At 39.2% G+C, this 25463-nt stretch overlaps 1 protein-coding gene across 1 annotated transcript in view; it reads left to right on the top strand.

The window, feature by feature from the left end:
• LOC134221957 (muscarinic acetylcholine receptor gar-3-like) overlaps positions 1-25463 on the top strand; it is a 338661-nt gene that overhangs the window by 285678 nt on the left and 27520 nt on the right. Inside the window, 1 exon segment of the mRNA XM_062701120.1 lies at positions 19563-19604. Coding sequence (XP_062557104.1) covers positions 19563-19604 — 42 coding nt within the window.

Raw genomic sequence — 25463 nt, 5'->3', positions numbered from 1 at the left:
TAAATACACCATATTACTTGTGCAATAATTGAACATTTATCGCGCCAGAGGAAATACAATATCATATTTATATTCAATAGAATTCACTCCAATGAAAACATATTATTTTTTTGCTTGGGCAAACTATTATATCGAATTCTTGTTACTTTCCTCTCAAACCCGTTCACAGAAAATAACCAGGCTTGTATACAAGGTGGCTTGCATAAAACATATTTTTAAATAACTTTCACTAACTAAAATTGCAAATAAATCACACTTATTATGTTTAACTTGTTCAAAATGCACCACATTTTGAAAGATTAGATGTTTGTGATCCATTTTGGACCTTGATTGACTAGTAATTCTTTCTATAGGGTTAACGATGGCTGTTCCAAAATGCCCAAAATCATTGTTTTTACGACATTTGTTGAGGTATATCTAAAAATCTCGACGTGTTAGACCAAATCTGAAGTCAGATTCGGATTCAGCGAGCAAAAATCTACTAGGGACACATTATTTGGTGTTAGGGACAAAATCTTGTTGAGCTGTGTAACAGTTATAATGTGTTTAGAGATGACAGAGATTGCGAATGGTCCGAAAAGAAATCAGGTGGTAGAGTCCTGGTCCCGAGTAGCACACTTGTCACATATCAGTCACTGTGACTCATATGCGACCAAATCCAGTCACATTGGAGTTGCTGCAACCAAATCGATCTGAACTGTGCTACTAGGGGTGGCAGTTTTCACAAGATATAATTCAGAAATCATTGCAGTAAAGAAATTTAAAGAATTCGAGCACGTGTGGGTGAAAGTTCAAATGGCTAAGGAGAATCATATTTTCGCTTCGGTATACTTTCCTCCAAACAGAGCCAATAAAGATTTATATGATAAGTTTTTTTTCTGTAGCTGATCAAATTGTGTCAGGCCAAACTCCTGAAACAAAAATTCACATTTTCGGTGATTTCAACCAATGCAATATTTCATACCAGATATTGATAATTAAAACATTTTGCTTCCAATAGTTGGAGAAAGTGAAATTCTGCACTTTATTTTTGACAAAATTTCAAGCTTGGGACTTAATCAGGTCAACCATGTGAAAAATCAACAGAACTGTCATTTGGACCTATTGCTAACTAACATTTATGATGACTTTAGTGTGAACGAATCACTCACACCATTATGGAGAAATGAAGTGTTTCACACGGCAATCGAATACTCTTTGTTTTACACGATGTTTCCCCACCTAATGACTATCAAATTGAGGAAGTTCTGGATTATCAAGCAGCTAATTACGAGAACATTAGAAATAAATTGAACATTATTGATTGGCAAACAACTTTGAGGAATGAAGATAATATCGAAAATGCTGCTAATTTATTCTACAGTAAATTGTTCAAAATAATAAAAGAAGAAGTTCCAGTTAAAAGACGTAGACGCTCTTTTTCTACAAAAGAACCAATTTGGTTCAATAGCCAAATAAAGAACTTAAAAAATCGAAAGCAAAAAGCGCATAGAAATCACAAAAAAATTAATAAATCAAGTAGTATGGAAAATTATTTGAACATTTGCGATCAACTTAATACAGCTATGCACACAGCATTTGATGAGTATAATGCGAAAACTGAAGCGGAGATTAAATTTTGTCCCAAAATATTTTTCCAATATGTAAACACCAAACTAAAGACTGACAATTTTCCCTCAATAATGTACATAGACAGCAAAGTGGGTACTAATTCTGATGAGATTTGCAATTTGTTTGCTGAGTATTTCCGTGAAATTTACTTTAAACACTCAGAGAAGGACCGTGATCGCGCGTTTTTTGATTTCTATCCTGAGTTCTCAAACGATATAAGCGTCGACCAAATTAATGTTCTTGACATCTTGGACGCGTTAAAACAAAAAAACTATGGCAGCTGAGCTCATTGCTCCTTTGTTATGGCTTTTCAATATGTCATTAGAATCTGGAGAATTTCCTAAACCGTGGAAAACTTCCTTTCTGGTGCCGATTTTCAAGTCCGGCAAAAAATCCGACATCCGCAATTACCGCGGAATCGCTCTTCTCTCCACCATTCCAAAATTATTCGAAGCAATTGTCAATGAGAAAATATTCAACCAAATAAAAAATAGGATCACTACAAGGCAGCACGGATTCTTTAAAGGTCGGTCGACAGCTACGAACTTATTGGAATTTGTGAATTATTCTCTTGAAGCCATGGACAGAGGAAATCACATTGAAAAGTGCTATATACGGATTTTAGTAAAACTTTCGATAGAATCGATATACCAATGCTTCTCCTTAAACTGCAAAAAATGAGAATCCAGCCTGGACTCCTTAAATGGCTTGAAGCATATCTGACCAGTCCCGATCAAATAGTTAGGTTCAAAGGAAAGCAATCTATAGCTATTCATACCACATCGGGAGTCCCGCAAGGCTCTCATTTAGGTCCGCTACCCGAGCAAAAATGAATAACTAATTGATAACAAATTCTATTATCCGGTTATCGAACATATTGATAACTGAATATGATTGTTATCATTTTGGCTGAATTAACAGCCAACATAAAAAAATAATACCAGAATTTTGTTCCCAAAATAACTACCTGAAAACAAATTAGGTTATCACTGATAACAAATTGATAACATATTTTGTTACACATGTTATTTACTCAAATAACTAATTTAGTTATTATTTAGTTATCAGCCATCACTGCTTTATCGATAAAAATAGTTAAATCTTCTTTGCCGACTTCGTTACGCATTGAAAAAAATGTTGGCATTCACTGGGATTCGAACTCGAATCGTGTGATTGTATGGCGTCGTCTCTAGGCACTCACCCAATTACGCTTTCTTGAGGAGATGGAGAGAAGAGCACTACGCTTTCTACGATCTTGCATTTACTGAAGACTATTTATAATCAAATCATAATGCCATGAGCATTTATGTAAATAACAGTCGGCTGGACAGAGTGCAAAGCAGAATAACTTATTAATAACAAACTTAGTTATCCAGTTATATTGATAACTAGAATTGTTATCATTCTGGTTGAATTTCAAGTCAACATAACAAAAATGATAACCGAAATGAATTTAATTCAAAATAGCGAATCGGCCAAGGAATCGGCAATCAATTAGGATACGGTTCATCGTCCTTTTGTGGAATACATTTTGTTTTCATTTGTGACGAATTAAATAATAGGCTTAGGTTAGTTTTTCTCTCTTATATTATCAATCATTACGTTGCTAGCAGCGCCATGCTGTAAATCGATTTCGGTTATAGGTTTTATTCAAACTCAACCACAACCTTGCATTTCACAGTGAAACGTTTCATGTTTTTATATGCATATATAAACATAAACACTGCTGATACCAGGAAGAATCAATCCATGAAAAAATAATGCTATGCGGTGGATCCTTTTCGGGCGAGAGGGGGGGGGGCAAAATGTACGAAAAAGGTTGATTAGAATTTAGATTTAGGAATTAGGATTCGTATGAAAATTTCATATGGGTACCTAGTCCACAACGCGCATTTTCGCCTACAATGTCTGCCGGGTCGACTAGCTAAATTTTTTGGGCTACTGTGATGGCCCATTCAAACACCGTCCAAAGAATTTTCTATTTCACATCTCGATATTCCCGATATTCGGTCGACTGTCCTTTCAACATCGACTATTGAAGGTTTGACTGCAGATGATCTTGCTCGTTTGCGTTCAAACCAAGGTTTAAACTGTCAATAGTTGAGCAATTAGTCTTTGATTGAGAACATTGCTAGTTCGACTAAAGTGCGAGCATGATTGTTTTCGCCACAACACACCAGATCGTTGCAATTTCTTGATTATCCAACACTTCCAGTTAAATTTTCCGCTTCCCCATATACATAAGCACTGTGGATCCCAAGACGAATTATATTGCGGTTAGTCAAGATTATTCACCGTTCCTGAATGAGCACATGCCCTTGGATCATATGTTCCTGGAGCTGCAACGCCATTTCAAGTACTTATTAAACTACAACGCTTGGTTCTCAGATACATATTTCATTATTCAACGTCACCTGAAATGAATGTAAAGTTAATAAGCATAGTATAAAACAAATAGGAAAATTTCAACTTTTGTGTAAATTCCTTTGTTGACAGATAAATAAACAAATCAGTAGATATCGTTAGTAACGAAGAAAATCACCGTCTGCTTAGACGGAAATTTCAGTTCAGTGTTTGGAAACAGCTCTTGTCACACTATAGCATAGGCCGGGAACATTTAGCATAAGTTAGTAAAGGCACAACAAAATGACACCACGTGGCGGTCAAATTTTCAACATTATCAAAGTAGCTTTTTTGCTACAGGTATGTTTTTCTTAGGCGACTATCTGGCGTTTATTTTTGATTGCGTCAAAAAATAAGCGGATAAGTAGATTTTTTATGCACTGTACAATATGTTTGAAAGAATAGAATGCTTAGCCCGATATCTGAACGACGCGAAATTTGGAAGAAAATACCAAATTTGTATTGATAATAAATTTTGTTATTATTCAGTTATCAGGTAATCACATGATTGATAACTAAATATCAAGATGATAATAAGGATAACTAACCGTGTTATCAGTTTGATATAATTTCAGTTATCTGCCTTTGCTCGGGTATTGTTTATTTTGTTTGCAAACGACTTGTCCTTCATTCTAAAACATCTTAAAGCATTGATTCACGCTGACGATATCAAACTTTTTATATAAAGACGCTGAAGACATGAACACATTTAAACACGATATTCAGATATTTCATAACTGAAAACGAAATATTTTAAATATGACAATCACTTTAGGTAGCCAAAAGGTAACAAGATGTGATAGAGTTAGGGATCTTGGCATAATTATAGACTCTAAGCTTACGTTCATTGACCATTATAATACTATTATAAACAAAGCTAATAATATGTTGGGACTCATACAAAGGTTTGGCTACAACTTCCACGATCCATACACTATAAAAACATTATACATTGCTTATGTCAGATCGATACTTGAATATTGCAGCATAGTTTGGTCATCTTACACAGTCACGCATGACAAAAGAATTGAGTCGGTACAAAAGCAATTTTCATTATATGCACTACGCAAGTTAGGGTGGACTCAACTTCCACTCCCGTCTTATAAAGCACGATGCATGCTAATTAGTATACAAACATTGAAGGAACGACGGGAATATGCGATGCTATCTTTCATTAATGATGTTATCTCGAACAAGGTCGACTCAGAGGCAATATTATCTAAATTAAATGTTTATATCCCACAAAGACCTTTGCGAAATCGAACTTTATTTGCCTGTAGTAGTCATCGTACAAACTATGCGAAATTCGGACCCATAAATCAAATGATGGCTGCCTATAATAAACATTGCAATGCTATTGATTTCACTACATCTAAGACTAAATTGAAACAATACTTGCGTACTCAGTAAATGCTTGGTGTGTATAATTTTCATATCGGATAAAAGTGTTTAGTATTTTTAAGTAATGGAGAACTATATTATAAGATTAAATCTCGCTTAACTTTTCAAAAGGACCTAAGTAACATTTCTTTCATGAATTAATTTGAGTACTGCGATCAAAAGCTTTCATGTTGTTCTGTTGATTGCGCTATTCAAATTAATTCATGAAAAAAATGTTACTTAGGTCCTTTTGAAAAGTTAAGCGAGAAATCTGTATCAAACGGTCTACAAACATGATTGACGACAATAAACAAATAAACATTATGGCGAACTTTTTTCGAAACTGTTATAGGGGAAACTGGACACACGTGATCCCCGGGGACACATGATCTCCCCATGTTTTCTCGAAAACTAATCACATTTTTATACCACTGATATGTGTAAACAGATCCATTAGACAGATAATTGAATCTGAGTAACATTTGATGTTAGTGTTCCTTTATGCATATGGGTTTTAAACATATTTTATCAGCGTTCTCAATTATTTTTTTTAATAACTTTGAATATATCCAACCAAAACGTGTCAAAATTTTACTGGACGTAGTTTTATTATTGCAGAATTGAATAAGCTAATTAATTTGATAATTGCTCATTTCACGTTGAATGGAGAAATAAATTAAGATAAATACAAGTTGCACACGCTATTTTTGCACTGACGAAAAATGGGCTTCAATATGGTAAATCTGTACCGAAATGGTATAATTCTATCTACTTTACTTGATCAATCTTACTAAAAATCATGCTGCTGCAGAATACAAACAGATTCCATGTTATCGTGCCACATTATTGTAGGCTCGACAGACTCTGAAGTGAGAGATAAACCTGCCTTTGGAGAATTTGATGTCATGTCCATCAAATTATTACATTTATTACGTGACACAGAGAATACACTATTTGAGCACTCACCTAAGCTAATTGAGCTAAATGTGGTCATGTAACTTTTATTCTAATGCTGGTTTTCCATTATAGCACCCAAATGAGTGCTATAATGCATTTTATGCAACCCATTTGAGTTGAATAATGTTCATTAAAGCACCCATTTCATTGGTATGAAAAAGTAGGCCGTTCGAACGCTAACTATAAACCCGGTATTATGATCAGGAATTGCAAAAAATGTTGTTCAATTCGAGAATAAAAATACTTGCCTTACTTGATACCAACAATATTTAATTTTTGGACAACTTTTTTAGTTTTAGTTTAGCTCATAATGGGATCAATTCCCCCCGATATGGGATGGGGATCAAGTCTCCCGCAAGTTTTGAAAATGCCACATTTTCTATCTTTTGGAAAAATCGATTTTTTGATAACTTTCATGAAAAAATAATTTCTACCTACAATGATGCTTTTGAATACCTAATTAAATTGTTCATCAAGCCCATCTTGAATCGTAAACATTTAACCTTCCGGGACTCGCTTCACCCTGGATCGCTTACGCAGTCCCGCCTGTGTTGTGAATGAGAAGCGTGCTTTTTTCGAACCTGTTGTACTTTTTACAACGGCGCGAGTCCCCGAAGGTTAAGTATTTTACATCGAGAAACATCCGAAACAAAAAGTGGGGATCATGTGTGTCCAGTTTCCCCTACGCATATCACTCACTGATATTGATCATGCAATCATGGTCAGAGCTTAGTGAGTAGTAAAATTCTTCTTTATTTAGTCATTTTTTGTTCTACAATAATTTTTTACATGTACAGTGATCGGCCGGCTTGGCTCTCCAACTTCGATTTGATTTTTTTACTTATATTGTTATTAGTATTTAAATATAATATATCAAGAAAGCCTTTAGGAGGCGCTTGTGTAGTCGGCCTATGTGCCCATTCCGCAGTCGTGCCATTGAGGATAATTGTACAGTCCCCAGGCGGAACATGTTTAGGGAATTTAGAGTGGGGGAAAATGATGACCTGCGTCATCGCCGCGTTGATACAGATCTTCCAGCTGGTGAGGTACTCTGTCAGGGCATCCAGGCCTCGTTGGTGTTTTGCCACTAGCGCTCTGATCACTCTACCGTTGTAGACGATGGAGGTGTCATCTGCGAACAGAGACAGAATGCTGCGCTCTGGAGGTTCTGGCATGTCGGAGGTGAACAGATTGAAAAGCAGGGGCCCGAGGATACTGCTCTAGGGGACGCCTGCGACGATGTTGTGCGCATTGGAACTCGCTCCGCTGATTGAGACCCGAAATGTCCTTGCCGACAGGTAATTGTTGATGATTTTCACCAGGTAGCTGGGAAGATTGTAGCGTTGTAGTTTGTATTGTACACCAGGCCATCATGTCATACATTGTCAAATTCCTTCTCGACATCGAGTAAGACCATGGCAGAGGTTTTTAAGACAAAGTTGTTCCGTTTGAGGACGTTGGTAACTCGAGTCAGTAGTGTACGGTTGATCGACCGCGTCGGAAACCAAACTGTTCCTCGAGCAAGATGTTGTTATTTTCGGCAGACTCAAGTAACCGGTGATGAATAGCTTTTTCGAATAGCTGGGATAATCCTGAGAGGAAGTTGATAAAACGATAACTTTTGGGGGAGGAAGGATCTTTCCCTGGCTTCCGGATAGGGATGACTTTCGCTGACTTCAGGACGATGGGAAGTAGTTGAGCCGGAGACACTTATTAAAGATCAGCGAGAGGTGCTCAAAGAACAGAGCACTCATGTGTTTGAGCTCGAGATTCAGGATGCTGTCGAAGCCTGGGGCTTTCATGCTCTTCGATGATTTGATATAGGCCGTCAATTCGCCAGCTGAGATCTCCAACTCCTCCGAGAAGTCGTTGGGAATCAAATGAATGTTGTTAGCATGCTCGTTGACAGCGTTGACAGCCAAGATTATGTGAGCTGAATTTTAGAATTTTGGTCATTTTCCAGAACGGCTTACCATAATCTGGGAGAGTGCGAGTGTTATTCGAGAAATCGTTATTTTTTAGGTCCACCATTCTGGCCAGGATAATTGTTGTGATTCGATTACAGCGTGCATTAAGCTCAGGCAGTCCAGTACGCTGAAACTTCCTGCGAGTGACATTCCGCAATCGCATGGTGTTGTCGACGTCCGGCGTCTATGGACGCACCTCGTAATCGATGGTGTTGTCGACGCACTGCTGGAACCGCTGCCAGTTCACTCGATGATAGTTTCGCCGGATTAGCTCGTGCCGATTCACCGAAGTTCCAACTTCCGCCACCACCGGATAGTGATCCGAGCTGAGCTCCTGGAAGACGACCGACGCACAGTGGGACCAATTCCTAAAAAGACGGTCAAAAATGTTAGAAGTGAATAAAATGGTCTAGCAGGCCACATATTATGATATTTCATTGAATGGATGGTTCATCTTCTTGACATCACCGACCCGTAAGCTAGAGATCCACTACCGGAACGAGAGGTGGGGCACCAGTCGTCGTAAGCACGCTAACGTTCTCAAAAACAACGTGGTTGCACCAAGTGGTGCCTCATCAAATATCAATGGCTAGCGCCGCCAGTGTAGAGCTCTATTTCTATGAGCACTTTCACAGGTATTCCTTTAATTACCAATTGCTGTCGTCACCTTATTACAGTGCTAACGAAAAAATGTATTCTATTATTAGAAATTGTAAACATATAGAATTGATTTTATTTCGTCCCTACACAAAGTAAAGCTGTAGAGGCGCAAATCGTTTCTCGATATTACGGTTCATGTGAAAAACTCATGATCTTTTTACAGAGTAAGTATGGAAAATTAGAAGCAGGGGTCAAATAAAATACACTCCCTGCATTGCGACTAAACATGACATGACTTGATAGTTTGTCCTACTTCCTTTAACAATATTTTCAAAATCTCAGAGCACAAGTGCCTGTAAAAACTCATGATCACGTGGAATTTCCTTAATTAAAGTATGCGTGAGACAAGAACAAATGGTACTAGGGGGCCGTACACATATTACGTATGCCCTGATGGGGGAGGGGGATGTATGTCGTTTTACCTATAAATAAAAAAATCATTTGTGTGTAAAAAATCATACATGAAGGGAGAGATGTTGAAAAAACCGGAAATAACGCTTACGTAATAAGTGTATGACCCCTAGACAAATTTCAGCTGATGTTGCACCATTGTATTGGGGCAAATGAGAAGTAGAAGGAGGAGAGAAAACATATTGTGCGTTGCTTTTTATCAAAATTGATTGGCAAGACCGAAACGACCACTGTCAGTAAAACCGAAATAACTGAACGGGCGGAGGGTGGCGGAACCTTATTTCTGCAGGATTGGATTCCTGACAAAAAAAGAAACTACAGTGAGAATTTCACTGATGGGTACCGATGGATACCTTTTTGAATTTCACTTTGAATACAGCAAGAAGATAATACAATAGTAATTTTATACATAATGAAGACCCAGTACTTTCTGCGCGATCAAAAATAATTTACGAACGTATATGCGTGGCTTTATTAGTTTTTGGACTACACTTTGTGATGGTGCCAAATATAATAGGTTTGGGTGATGTATACGTCGTGGCCAACATAATGAAGCAGTAAGATAAATGTTACAATATTTAACAGAATTAAAAATCGACAACATGCTCAACTTGTATTGACTGTAAAGGTAAGATCCACCCGAATAAAATGATTTTAAACTATGTTAACATCATCGTCAAGTATTCTACTAACACCCCATGACTCAAGTTATCAATTTGGATCATTTTGAAAAAATGGTTTTTGACCGTCTTTTTGAAGATTGGTCCTTCTGTGCGGCTGGGAGACGTGATCGTTCTTGTTCGTGATGATGAAGATGTCGAGCGTTGCATGGGCCCCAGACCGTGTCAACCGGGTAGGGCTCCCGACTAGAAGATCATATCAAAATTATATCAACCTATGTTATTATGTTATACTTAATTTTCATAACAAAATTTGATAGAAACATGGTGCAGGATGTTGTTAAAATATCTAAATTTCTATCAAAAACTACACTACTGGAAACAAAAAACTATCAAATTTTGTTACAACTTTATCATAAAAATAACATATTTTGATAGAAATTTATAACAAAATCAGATACAAAATATATTGTTTCTGTGCAGTTGGAATTTTTACAGGTCGTGATAGGTCTCCAGATTGTGATCAACAATCAGAAATTTTTGTTTTTGTCCAAACAAGAATATTTTCCGAGAACATGAAACTAATAACATTACAAATAAGGCAACCTTCTCAAATTATATCAGCGTTGTGATATCTATGGCTGGGAGACTTTGCTACATCTATTTTAATTGCCTACTGTTGGGCAATTCAGTGTTAAGAATTTTTCAAATCATATTATGATATAATCCTGTTACAACATTTGAAAGATAATGGCTACTGAGAACAAAATTGTATCAAAATAAGTTATAAATATCACAATATGTTAAAATTGTGTTCAGTTTCTGTTATGCTCTTCTAGTCGGGCTGTCAGTGCTCAGGATGGTGTAGTGGCCCTCTTGTTTGTCTTTTGACCAGACGATTCCGTTCCGGTTTGAGATGGTGTTTCCCCACGATTGATGCTTTGCGTTCAGGTCTCAGGTTCAGGTGGTGATTTCCACTCCAATGGCTTCGATGATTTTCAGCTCGAAGTCGCAAGGCGATTGCCACTCCTCCCCCTCTGGAGCTTGTTCGATCGAACCTCACCAGCCTAAAACCCGGAATTGTTGCACTCACCTCGGGCTTCAAGTGGGTTTCGGTGATGAAAGCCGCGTCAATCTCCTTTTTCTGAATGGCTGAGCTCGACGATTTTGCACTTGAGCGAGCAAGCGTTCCAATTTGCCAGACCCAACCTAATAGCTATTTTCAATGACCAAAAGGCCCAGAGTGTAGATCTGGTTGAACCGGGATTTGCAGCTTTGAAGCCGAGTCGCAAGTTGGCTGAATATTGGAGCCAGCTGCTCCGGGGTGTAAAGCGGAGCGAAATCCTCCGGGGGTAGAGGATGCTCATCTTGATGTCGGCGGAATCCAGGAGAGGGGAGCTGGGGCCATTCGCTGGAGGATGGAGCCGGCGGTGCTGGAGCTGAACCGACGCAGCTGCTCCTGCCAACCGTTTGTGCTGTTGTAACGGTGGGAGGACTGGAGTCGCTCGACGGGGAGCCGCGTTGGCTGGATAGTTAACCGCGTTGGCCGGATAGTTAACCACGTTGACTATGGGAGCACGGTTCTTCTTCGGAAGGTTCCTAGTGGAAGCCTTCTTCCGGATTTCCAGGAACTCGGCTCGCTTTGGGCAGCCCTTTGTGGTAGCCCGATGTTTGTCGCCACAGTTGGCGCACTTGGGATCGGCCACCTCCATCTTGTCGCACTCGTCAGTTGGGTGGGGTTCGCCACACTTGTTGCAGCGCGGCTTCATACCAGGGCGAGCTACCAGGCCCTAGAACATCAATCCTTCATTAAAATAAAAAATATCAAAAATCTTCCCACTTCTCATGGTCTATGAGTTCTAATTCTGTACGCATATCACTCACTGATCTTGGTCACTGACGCACCAATCCGATCGAGGATTGGATTTTCTCACAACTGATCCAACCGGATCAAACGTCCACAAGCCATCTGTGATGCACCATCCCGCTCAAGGATTGCATTTTCTTTCAACTGATCCAACCGGATCAAATGTTCACAAGATTTCTGTGACGTGTCCACCCGTTCAAGCATTAGATTTTTTTCTAATCTAATCCAACCGAATCAAACGTCATGGATTTTCTCTCTGCCGAAGTCATAATTTAAACAAATTCTTCTTCAAATATATTGCGCGTTCTCTAACACTAAATTCTCTCCCGGAATCAGCTTAGAGTAATTATAAGTAATTAAATCAATGATGTGGCAACCGCAAAATTTCAACAATTTGCCTCAACCGTTAAAACGCAATTCACAATATCTTTTTTGCCTTTCTCGTACAACAAAGTTGTACCGAAAGGCTATCATTTCACTCCAAAATCGAACTTTTTATAGAAGTCTCGGAGACCCATGATGTTATATACCAATCGACTCAGCTCGTCGAACTGAACAAATGTCTGTCTGTCCGTGTGTATGTGTGTGTGTGCACACGATAACCGAAAAACATTAGTCACTTTTTTATATTTTTATAAAGGCAGTATCACTACTTGGTGAATTAAGTTGTTTTTTTTAATAATATTGGATTACTTTAATGTTTACAACATTTTATTTGATTCATTTGAAAATTTGAAATTGTTAGTTTATTTGAAAGCATCATAATAATATTCTTCAACAGCACTGTGTTGTCAGAATTATAAAACACTCTTCAATAACCGTGTATTGCCTATCGGTGCAAATAAATATCCATCTTCATTTTGAGAATAGTTAATTTAAAATTAAATTCATTTGGCAATATAATTTTTCAAAAGCCCTGTATTGTAAGAATCAGAATAAAATCTTCAACAGTGCTGTATTGTCACGTCACCCAGATTTTTTATTTTTATTCATTTTTTTCTTTCTTCGGCACCAACACCAAAAAGAAGCAGACACCGTAAAGTATATAAAATAAAGCCCAAGTAACACGGTTTGTTGTATGAGTGTAAAAAATACATCTTTCGAACATATAGTATGTTACGTTTTGGTATGAAAAGCTGCTTTGATCAGTTTCACACGACCCTAACCGCGCAAAAATTATCGATGTTTATTATTATCGTCTTTATTTAAGAGGTTTTCAGTGTTATCTGTTTAGATGTAGACTAAATAAATGAAACGAAATTAAGAGGTTTTCAGCCCTTGGCTGGCTCACCTCTGGAAAAATTATCGATATTTTCAACATCTTTCAGTTGCAACCTTGTTTTTGATTGCACATTCACAAGACTAAACTTAAGTACTAAGGATGTAACCGACTTTTAACATGGTTCTGTCAAATTGAATACCAAAACAAAAATGCTGACCAACACGTTCAAAGAAATAAATTTTATACAAAAAACGAATGAAAACAAACATGCATGAAATGAAGAACACCATTTTAATAATATTAATGAACATATACATATAAATAATAAATGAATCAAATTTGTTTCGAAGTCTCGGTCGAAACATTGAATGCGTTCATTGGCTAACTTTTCATTTTACTTCTCCTAAATTCATGCGCCATTGATTGAAGAAAAATATAACTATCTATGCCAAAGCATAGTTTTGAAATTGATATGTAAACAAATTCTCGAATATGCAAAAGAAAAACAATATGGCGAGTTGTCGATAAACAACTGGGTCGATGAAGAACGTTCATAACATTGATCTTAAAATATGTTGAAATTACGTTAAACTCCTATCATTGCGGTATATATTCTGACAAAATAAATGTCAAAAAATGAACATGTTATGACCTTGTTCGTAAAATCTTCCTGTAGATTTGTTTTATGTTGTGAGAATGTAAAACGAAACATCTCAAAAAACAAATAAATGTCAAAAATTGACATGTTATCATCAAGTTGTGAGAATGTATTATGAAACTTCTTTTCTGATCAAATTGCTGTATGTTTTGCAAAAACCTTATCATAGCTTTCCTTGAACATAACATGTTTTGTATTTCATATTCCCGACCTTTATTCAACATCATTATTAGATCTTAGTTAATAATGATGTTTTCGGTGTTACTTGGGAGAAACTTACATGAATAAGACAACATCGAAACTGTGAAAACCCAAATACCAGTGGAAAGGAATCACTCCGGGCAAACACTATTGGTGTGCGTCCTGTTTACTTGACGTTTCGGAAACTGAATGAGGCAAGGTATAACATCGACTACTTGGATGCTTATTTTTTCACGATGAAAGTACATACTCAATTTATTCATTCTCATGTTTAGTGAACATCATAATGTTTGCTAGAATATAAGCTAGTACCGCACAGAAACCACGATCAAAGTACATTTTTTTCGTGCGTCAATCGAAAAAACCATAAAATGGCCACTGGGCGGAAACACATTTCACGAAAACACACTTATGATTAGGGAGCGTAGATGCACCACCGACTTTGCCATTATCGGATTTCATTTTTCTTTTCTTCACTAACAACACTAAAATACCATTTAGGAGAAGAAATATATTTTATATTTTTTTAAATTCTTTTTTGCCTTTCACGTATACTAAGTATACGTGAAGGCTAGAGGATCACCCCAAAACTGAACTTTTGGTAGAAAGCTCGGAGACCCATAATGTTATATACCAATCGACTCAGCTCGACGAATTGAGGTGATGTCTGTATGTGTGTATGCAAATAAATGTGAGACACACTTTTTTGTACTTAGCCTTATCCGATTGCCATTGCGTTCTGGAGTTATTGAAAAAACATTGATTTTTCCCCATGTTTCCCAAGGGTTTCCTTAGAAAAAAAAATCAAAAAACGAAAACTTTTTTTCAGAAACTGCTGCAATGCATTCAAATGAACGAAGTTAAATATGAATTGATGGAAATAACTGAATCTATCTCCCTAAAGTGCAATTTTGACCTCTCTTATGTGCTTTTCTTGTTACTTTTTATGTGTTTCACGAGAAAGGCACCATCACCGCTAGGTGGATTATTTGGGTTTTTTTTATATTATTGTATTGAACTCTACAAACACTGAAAGTAATTCTTTTCCTTTTAAGTGTCAGTTATTATATTTGCAACTGTGCAACAATTGTTCCTGCGGTCGTCATCGAAATTTCCCAAAACCTCATCCAATAAAATGATTCTACACTGTCGGCGGCTCAAAGTATTTGTCTATCTAAAATAAGTGAGGTTTGTTACGATCCAACACGATCAATATTGCGCTCTTTTTTTTGTTAGAAAGAAGCTAAGAAAACGCAGATTCTAGCGACGTGGAACGCAAAATCGAGGAAAATCATATTCCATATCATAGATGAAACATTGAAAATTCTTCATCGAACGCAATTCAGGAATTCAGCAGTACCAAGACACCTTAGGTTTATTTGATTGCAGCAACTTCAATATGACTGACTTTAGTTCTATATGAGTTATAGAAACCTACTTATAACAACTATGTTGCTCGGGAGGATGTTCTAGAGTGATTCAAATTTTGACTTTTTCGCTCCTCTGTGCTTAAACGATTGTTTTTACTATTTTAATAGTCCTCCTAAATGTTTAGCTGATTTGGATGTAACTTGATTGTGCACGTGCCAATTAAAGGTTATATGAAAATTACTACTTACTTGGCAGCTGCAGGGACTATGTCCAAAGGCTTGACGATCCCTCCCCAGGCCATCTGCGAGTTGTGGTGCCTGCCTAGGATGTGGTGGGGTTTGACAGTGGGCCCTGTTAAACCTCTATAAAAAGCTGCATGTATCCGCAAGTAGGCCCCACTAAAGCGACCGTGTGCCGCTCGAAGCGCACAAGCCCGAGTCCTGGTATTAGGTGGGACGAGAAACAGCCCTGACACGACGGCTCTCCGACGAGACAGGAGGTTTGCGCAGGCCCAATAAGCCGCCTGGAAAACCAATCATTACGAACAATATAAGAGATAATGCGACTCGATATAATCGTCAAAGACCTAGGCGACGAATACAGGATCACGATTGGAAGCTTGGAACATGGAATTGCAAGTCGCTAGGTTTCGCAGGTTGCGACAGGATGATGTACGATGAATTACATCCCCGCAACTTCGACGTCATGGCGCTGCAGGAGATTTGCTGGACAGGACAGAAAAGCGGGCATCGAGCGGCTACCTTCTACCAAACCTGTGGCACCACCAACGAGCTGGGAACTGGCTTCATAGTGCTGGGTAAGATGCGTCAACGCGTGATTGGGTGGCAGCCAAACAACGCAAGGATGTGCAAGCTGAGGATAAAAGGACGTTTCTTCAACTATAGTATCATCAACGTGCACTGCCCACACGAAGGGAGACCCGACGACGAGAAATAAGCGCTCTATGCACATCTGGAGCAGACATACGATGGATGCCCACTGCGGAACGTCGAAATCGTCACCGGTGACATGAACGCACAGGTAGGAAGGGAGGAAATGTATAGACCGGTCATCGGACCGGATAAGACTATCACCGTATCGAACGACAACGGCCAACGATGCATAAACTTCACAGTCTCCCGCGGAATGGTAGTCCGAAGCACCTTCTTTCCCCGCAAAAATATTCACAAGGCCACATGGAGATCACCTAACCAAGAAACCAAATCGACCACGTTCTAATCGACGGTAAATTCTTCTCCGACGTCACGAACGTCCGCACTTACCGCAGTGCGACTATTGAATCCGACAACTACCTCGTTGCAGTATGCCTGCGCTCAAAACTTTCGACGGTGTACAACACGCGTCGAAGTCGGACGCAGCGGCTCAACATTGGGCGGCTACAAGTCGGTAGACTAGCCCAAGAATACGCGCAGCAGCTGGAAGTACCACTCACAACAGAAGAGCAGCTAGGCGCAGCGTCTCTTGAAGATGGCTGGAGAGATATTCGATCCGCCATTGGTAGCACCGCAACCGCTGCACTTGGAACGGTGCCCCCGGATCAGAGAAACGACTGGTATGACGGCGAATGTGAGCAGTTAGTAGAAGAGAAGAATGCAGCATGGGCGAGATTGCTGCAACACCGCACGAGGGCGAACGAGGCACGATATAAACAGGCGCGGAACAGACAAAACTCGATTTTCCGAAGGAAGAAGCGCCAGCAGGAAGATCAAGACCGTGAAGAGACGGATCAACTGTTCCGCGCTACTAACGCACAAAAGTTCTTTAAGAAATTTAACCGTTCACGTAAAGGACACATGCCGCAGCCTGACATGTGCAAGGACATAGACGGGAACCTTCTTACGAACGAGCGTGAGGTGATCCAAAGGTGGTGGCAGCACTACGAAGAACACCTGAATGGCGGTGTGGCAGACGAAGATGGCGGTATGGTGATGGACCTGGGAGAACGGGGGCAGGACATAATTTTACCGGCTCCGGATCTCCAGGAAATCTAAGAGGAGATTGGCCGGCTGAAGAACAACAAAGCCCCTGGGGTTGACCAACTACCAGGAGAGCTATTTAAATACGGTGGTGAGGCACTGGCTAGAGCACTGCACTGGGTCATTACCAAGTTTTGGGAGGAGAAAGTTTTGCCGCAGAAGTGGACGGAAGGTGTCGTGTGTCCCATTTACAAAAAGGGCGATAAGCTGGATTGTAGCAACTACCGCGCAATCACATTGCTGAACGCCGCCTTCAAGGTACTCTCCCAAATTCTATGCCGTCGACTAGCACCAACTGCAAAGGAGTTCGTGGGGCAGTACCAGGCGGGTTTTATGGGCGAACACTCCACCACGGACCAGGTGTTCGCCATTCGCCAAGTACTGCAGAAATGCCGCACATCATTTATTCATCGACTTCAAAGCCGCATATGATACAATCGATCGGGATCAGCTATGGCAACTAATGCATGAACACGGTTTTTCGGGTAAACTGACACGGATGATCAAAGCGACGATGGATCGGGTGATGTGCGTAGTTCGAGTTTCAGGGGCATTCTCGAGTCCCTTCGAAGTCCGCAGAGGGTTACGGCATCGCTTTGTTACATCGCTTTGGAAGGAGTAATACGAAGAGCAGGGATTAACACGAGTGGTACAATTTTCAATAAGTCCGTCCAGCTAACGTAACTTTGAGATGGTGGAGGAAGCCTACATCAGACTGAAGAGGGAAGCTAAGTGGATCGGACTAGCCATCAACACTTCGAAGACAAAGTACATGATAGGAAAAGGTTTAAGAGACGACAATGTGAGCCACTCACCGCGAGTTTGCATTGGTGGTGACGAAATCGAGGTGGTAGAACAATTTGTGTACTTGGGCTCACTGGTGACTGCCGAAAATGACACCAGCAGAGAAATTCGGAGACGCATAGTGGCTGGAAATCGTACGTACTTTGGACTCCGCAAGACGCTCCGGTCGAATAGAGTTCGCCGCCGTACCAAACTGACAATCTACAAAACGCTCATTAGACCGGTAGTCCTCTACGGACACGAGACCTGGACGATGCTCGTGGAGGACCAACACGCACTTGGAGTTTTCGAAAGGAAAGTGCTGCGTACCATCTATGGTGGGGTGCAGATGGCGGACGGTACGTGGAGGAGGCGAATCAACCACGAGTTGCATCAGCTGTTGGGAGAACCATCCATCGTTCACATCGCGAAAACCGGACGACTGCGGTGGGCCGGGCACGTAGCCAGAATGTCGGACAATAACCCGGTGAAAATGGTTCTCGACAACGATCCGACGGGTACAAGAAGGCGAGGAGCGCAGCGGGCAAGGTGGATCGATCAGGTGGAAGATGACTTGCGGACCCTCCGTAGACTGCGTGGTTGGCGACGTGTAGCAATGGACCGAGCCGAATGGAGAAGACTCTTATATACCGCACAGGCCACTTCGGCGTTAGTCTGAATAAATAAAATAATAAAATAAATGAAAATTACTATGAGAATTGCCAATAACGTAAAGCATCGTTTCGTGAAGCAGCCCGGAATCTATTTGAATATATTTAACGCATCGCCATCATAGAATAGATCCTAAGCTGAAAGTCAGTTGTTGTTGCGATTCAATCTGACTTTTGTAAACAAAGTTATAAAGAAAACAAAAATGCTCATTATTGATATTGATGTTATTCTTTTACGTGTTAAATTGAATTTCCCACAATTCAGTATTTTCCTAATAACTTTTGCTGCCAGCATCAAATCGTTTAGCAACAACGACGATATTTTTCCTTGTTAAATTTTCTATGTTGCTGACATATTCATACATTTTTGGAGCTCAATGGGCAATGATGCGGAACGGTTTTTCACAAAAGTTACTGTTTTCATAGTAATTTTCATACAAGCTTCAAACTGCTTGTGCTCAGTTAAATTACATCCAAAGTAGCTAAAAATTTAAGACGATTATTAAAATAGCAAATGCCATCTTTTAAGCATAGGGGAGAAAAAAGGAAAAATTTGAATCACTCTAATGTTCATCCATGCATTCGCTCCGCACGTATAATTTGGTGATTCTCACAAAATTTAAAAATTGATTGATCTGATCCAAGTTTCTAATGTAGTGACCAAAACCCTCTCCAGGGACAGTACGAAATCCGTGATAGCTTTTGATAATCTTTTCCTACTGCTCGAATCTCCTATCTATAACATTTCCATAACATTCCCCTTCCATTCTACTCTCATTTCAGGAAAAAGTCCGTTTGCATGGCGGATCATTGTACTTCGTTTCAGTTACGTATTGCTAACACTTTTATTCCTTTTTCACCGCATTCTATTGCGGAGGCGGAACAAGCACTGCATTTTAAAGTAAAAATATCAATCACCTTAGGTGCCCTTACAGAGTAGACGCGACTGCGATGCGACGCGACGCGACTTTCACGTAAGAATTAACAATCATTATCAACAGGCTGTCAGAATTGCTGTCGCGTGGTCGCATCGCAGTCGCGTTTTACTCTGGCTTCGCCGCCTAGTGGTATCGTTTCATCCTTGCACGGCTCAATCGACTATTGGCGGAAACAATTCGGATTAGGCTGACTACGGAACCATGTGAATGACGGCAGTTCTTCCTGGGGTTTTAACCTAAAACAGTGGGGTTCTCAAAGCGCCTTCTTTTATTCCACCTTTCTTCTCCTAATCCTTCAACATCAACTTTGGATACTTTGAACTTTAACATCCGTTCGCTACGAAATCTGGAAATAGTGACTGCATCTCAGGGACATTACCTCCTTTTTCCAGGTCCAGTCACCTAGTCTCACAGTGTCGACCCACTTACATCACCCCTTAACCTACTACTACTACTTAAGGCTACTTAAGGTCACTCCTCACGAAATCCTGCGAAATCCTGCGTTGAATGAATGTTGATGATAAACTGGTAAGGAGTCATTCTATGTTTTGAATAAAGGACCCAGGGCAAGTGAAAATGCAGGGGTAAGTGGGTACTATAGCTTGCCGATTAATCGAGAACTTTTTTAATAGTAACAATGTTCTAGAAAGATGAAGCAGAATTATCAACGAATTCGCCTTACCCAAAAAAAATGAAATCAAAACCATTTGCATCACCATACTAATGGTATTGTTTAATAATGACTTTAAACTACCGGCAAAATCTATTACTTTTATTTTAATTCAATGGATTTCCATCAAAATTGTCGTTTCCAAATTCATCTATTGATGTGGAGAAATTCATTTGAGCAATTAAACATTTCGATAGAGCAATTTTACCTATTTTTAGATTGTTGTCCTAGTGAAAATGCTTCAACACTCATATCATCATGGATCTGAATCAAAATGCAGTTGATATCGTTTGGTTTAGTTTTGAAGTAGTGTACAGTTGATTTACCAAATGTGTATTTTACTTTCTGAAAATTATCTCCCTCATGAAAAGCAATAGTTATAACTCCGCATTTTTCGTTTACAGATCTACAAACAATCTATTTATTTTACAATAGATCAACAGGTTTGTCTTGTGTTTTGTTATTTTTAAACTTCACATCAGATTAACAGATTTTCAGATAAATAAAGTGCTTAAAATATAAATTGGCCATTTCGTTCTATGTACAAATTTAGACCGCCTGAATAAAAACGTTCCTTTTGAAGTTCTTATTTATGTAATAATTTGTGTTAAACAGAAAGCAATCATTTGAAAAGTGAACAAAGATTGTACTGTATCTCTTCCACCTAGCACATTTGGTAAGAAAAGTAAGCTAATGTAAACCAGACACGCAGACAATTAAACAGTAAACTGGCTGTTATCTTGTTTTATACTGCTAACATTTAAAACACGTCTGCAACCTTCAACAACGGGCTTATACCTGTTTTCTAAGTATGCAATTAGAATTTTGAACTAGCGTTTTTGCTTTCTCGTACAAATTTGTACCGAAAATATCATTTCACTCAAATCGAACTTTTATGAAGTCTCGAGACCCATAGTGTTTTATACCAAACGAATCATATCATGAACTGAACTGTCTGTCTGTCCTGTGTATGTGTGTCAGATGTGTGTGTGTATGTGTGTACGCTACAAGCTTATAGCCAACTTTCGTATAGTAATCCTTAACCGATTTTCGCAATAAGTTTTATTCGACAGGGGACAAAGCCTTGTTGATCACTGCGTTTGATAACGATCGGTCATTCGTTTAAAAAGTTATGAAGAAAATGGTTTATCAAACCATATAAGCCCCATATAAGGTTGGTGTCAACTAATTGCGAGAAAGGCACCACCAACGCTAGGTGGATTAATCTGTTTTTTAGGTCCACTTGCCCCGGGTACCTTAAATAAAATACGTTACTTAAGAAACATAGAGGTATGGACTATAGTAAATGTGAAAAGTGTGAAGTGCCATGTTGAAAATATTTTCTGGCTTACTGTGATATTGTTTGTTTGTTTATTAGAGACACTTCACATCACCATCACTACTGTGATGGTCTCTACAAACAGCTTCACAAAAATTTCCTGCTTCATCCTCTTTGTTTCTTGGGTCATGTACCTTATCGACTCACTGTACAGCTCTAAAATTTGACTTAAAGTGAAAAACGGCACTTTTACGACAGAAACAACGATTTGTTTTTGTGATAATATGTTGAAATAAAGGACCATCTCCCAGTTTCTCTTTTCAAACACGGCATTAAACAGTTTTATGAAGTTCTGCACCATATAATGCTGAAAATATGGGAAGAAGAGGAATTGCCTTAACCTTGAACCTTCCGGAACTCGTATGGTCCTGGATCACCGCTCTTGTGAACGACAAGCGTGCTTTTTTCGGGGGTGTTGTACTTTTTACAACGGTACGCAGTCCCGAGGTTACAAAACAGGCCATAGATTGATTGGTGTGAGCAAATTACCGAGGAACAACCTTTCTCCCGTTGGCGTTCGAAATTATGACCGATTGAAGAGCCCTTCGTTAGACAGGCTTTCTAGAGGACCGATCAAAGACGGATTAAATATTTAGCCTAAGACAAATCCTTGATGAATTCCGAGCACAATTTTTGCAGACTCTTTATCGGTTTTATTGATTTCATGAGTAGCGTGACGACTGAACAGCAGATGAAACGAGACAATTTTAGGCAATTGCACTCCATAAGATGGTTTTCGACGAAACTAATTCAAGTAACGTTGGACGGGAGGCTGCGGATGAAGCTTCGATATCATTTGTAACTTTAGATGGATTGAAGTAGAGCCATGCTTACTGTTCAATATAGCGCTCGAGAGAGCGATTAAGAGTATTATCACAAGCCACCATTATCAAAGATCGCACATGATTCTGGGATTTGCGGACGATATCGATATTACCGGGATTGACTGCCGTGCCATGGGAGAGTCTTTTGTGTCTTTTAAGCAGAAGACATCGAGGATTAGACTCACAATTAATTCCAGCGGCTTTAAATGGACATGAAACATTGGACAGTAGGAAGACTAATCGAGGGTATAATACTCGATGAGTAGACACGTAAGAAATACCGTTTGTTACCCCCTGATAACAGATAACAGCACGTCCGTGAAGCGAAGTCCTTCGGCATCATGAGTTCCAACAAGTCATGGCAAAATGGGCCTGTTTCCCCTATAACTGGTGATTACGCATTGTCAGTACAGTGGTACACACATGGTTGTAGCTCATTCTCTGTTGCTTTTGCTGTCAGACTGATTGATTTTGCGTGCTAATCAAAAGCCGCCCGTTTTTCCATAAAACTTTTATTTGGAAACTCTAAAACATTCCGGCGAAAGTTCCAAAAGGTCTTCCGATGTGAAAATTTTAAACGGGCTTTTCGGTCAATTCAATTCTATTTAGCGGAAGAATTTCATCGAATGTGAAGGCTTTCAATAGTTTGAGCTGTAAACTATAAACTAGTCAACCGGTTATAATCGGTTGTGGGCGTGCATTAGAGACTTTTCATCTCCTTGTAACTATTTGTACGCTTTTCTGCTTGGCAATGTATAGGCAAAGGGAGTTGTTCCAGAAGCTTCCTTGCAGATTTTTCTGTGAAAGGAACCTCTCCATTCTTTCGTTTCGTCACATGAGTTCAACAAATGTTCCCAATATATAAGGATGACGCTATCAACACACCCTTACGGCTGCATCAACCCTGTCAGTATGTCGGCTACGTTGTGTCGTTTGATGTTGGAAACTGTGAAGTGAAGTTGTGTAATGCTCCGGTGAAACTCAACAAAACATAATTCATACGATGATATACCTTCTATGTATTTACAAGGAAAGAACTTCTGTTTTCTCGATTCAGCTTTAATTTGTAGGGAAGAGGCATGATATCTTTCACGTAAAACTCGATAATATATTGTAAAAAATAGCATCCAAGAAGTTTTTCTCATATTTAAATAATACTGTGAAATAACACCTGGAACAGACATTAAATTTGCAAAAACTGTGGTTTATCAGACCTTTTAGATGAATATTTAAATTTTCCCCAGATTAAAATTGTCCCATCATTAGAATATGCCACCCTATTGAAAAAATTAAACAGAACACATGTAACACATTTGCGAGAAAAGGCCAATATCGTCTCTAGTGGATCAATGAGGAAACTTTCTTCACTTCCAAACGAACGGATGATTAGGCAATCAGAGAAAGATGCGGCGAGCATAGACATACTTCTTGGACGACTCGTGCCGTATCTAAGACACGATGATGGTGATGGCGATAAAAAAATAGAATGAAAGATACTTCCTACAAAGGCAACGTTTGTCCTGCTTCGGTGACACAATTCGACGGAACTGATAATCGGATAAAACTGGGTAGAAGTCATGGCGTAATGCTGCACCAGTGGGGCCCCGAACTGGCACGCGCTGTGGAATAGAATCAATTTATCAGTTTATGACATTAAAAGACGTGCTTCGATTTCAATTCTTTATTGATATCTACGAGTGCAGAGACATTCATCATGGTATGAAAAGACTCCTTTATATAACGGCTATCGAACAAATAGCATGGATTGAACTTTCCAACTGCAATGTGGCTTTGAATTTTATAGATTTCTATTCTGTAGAGTTCACTGGGTTATAACCAAAGTCTGCATGATAAAGGTTTCCCACAAAAAAATACTTGAGAACTTTCGCAACGCTCAACTGTTAGTATCGGTGTTCACAAATTGATGTGATAGTTCCATTCAATATCCTATATACAGTTCGCGTTTTGTCTGCCGGAACGTTATAATTCTTTCCATGCCATGTGACCCCGAGGCAAGCATCCTGGAGCCACAGGATAAACTGATGCCTGTCCTTGGCATTGTCGCAGTGCTGCTTTGCAATGTCCTAAAAGCATCTGCCAGTATAACGAGCATTTTACGATGTACCTTTCTCCTAAATGTAAGGAAGTTGAACAATTGATATGACGCTGATTAACCCACCTGATTAGCTGATTGTTATCCGTCTTGCATCTTTTCTATCTCGGATCTATAACTGCTATATCCGATAATGAATCAAGTCAAATACGGACGATCAATAAAACATGAAATCCAAATCCTTCAAAATTCAATCTAATTTAGTACATATTCAATTGAAGAGATCGAATCCAATCCAATCTGAAACGAATTCAAATAAAATCCAAATCATAATATATTACGAAATTAATTCAAATTTTGTCTCTAATATTCGGACCTAATCAAATTCATCAATCAAATCTATCAAAATCCGTCCATTCCAATCAATCCAAATCAATCCAAATCCAATCCAAATCAGTATCATAATCAATCCAAATCCAATCCAAACAACGATTGTTATCAAATCCAATCAAGTAATACCAATCCGAACCAGAGATTCAATTGATTCCAAGTGATTCCATCAATACAGTCAAGATCGAGTCCATATCCAATCAGTAAGTCGAGTATAGTCACAGGTCGTAGATCAGGTCGTCATATCAGTCAGTCCAATCCACAGAGTCAATCGTCAATTCAGTCCGTCAATCAGTAGTCACCAGATGATACCCATGAGAGAGTCGGCAGCAGGTCAGGAATATCCAGTCATCAGCAGTAGTCCAATCAGCAAATCTCCGATCAGCATCCACAATCGGTCAAATCATCCAGATCCAAGGTCGACCAATCCAAATCCGCAGTCAGGCAGTCAGGATCCAGATCATCCAATC

The sequence above is a fragment of the Armigeres subalbatus genome, chromosome 3, assembly GCF_024139115.2.
Source record: "Armigeres subalbatus isolate Guangzhou_Male chromosome 3, GZ_Asu_2, whole genome shotgun sequence".
NCBI lineage: Eukaryota > Metazoa > Arthropoda > Insecta > Diptera > Culicidae > Armigeres > Armigeres subalbatus.
The sequence above is the reverse complement of the archived record's forward strand: the minus strand, read 5'-3'. Positions and strand labels throughout refer to the sequence as shown.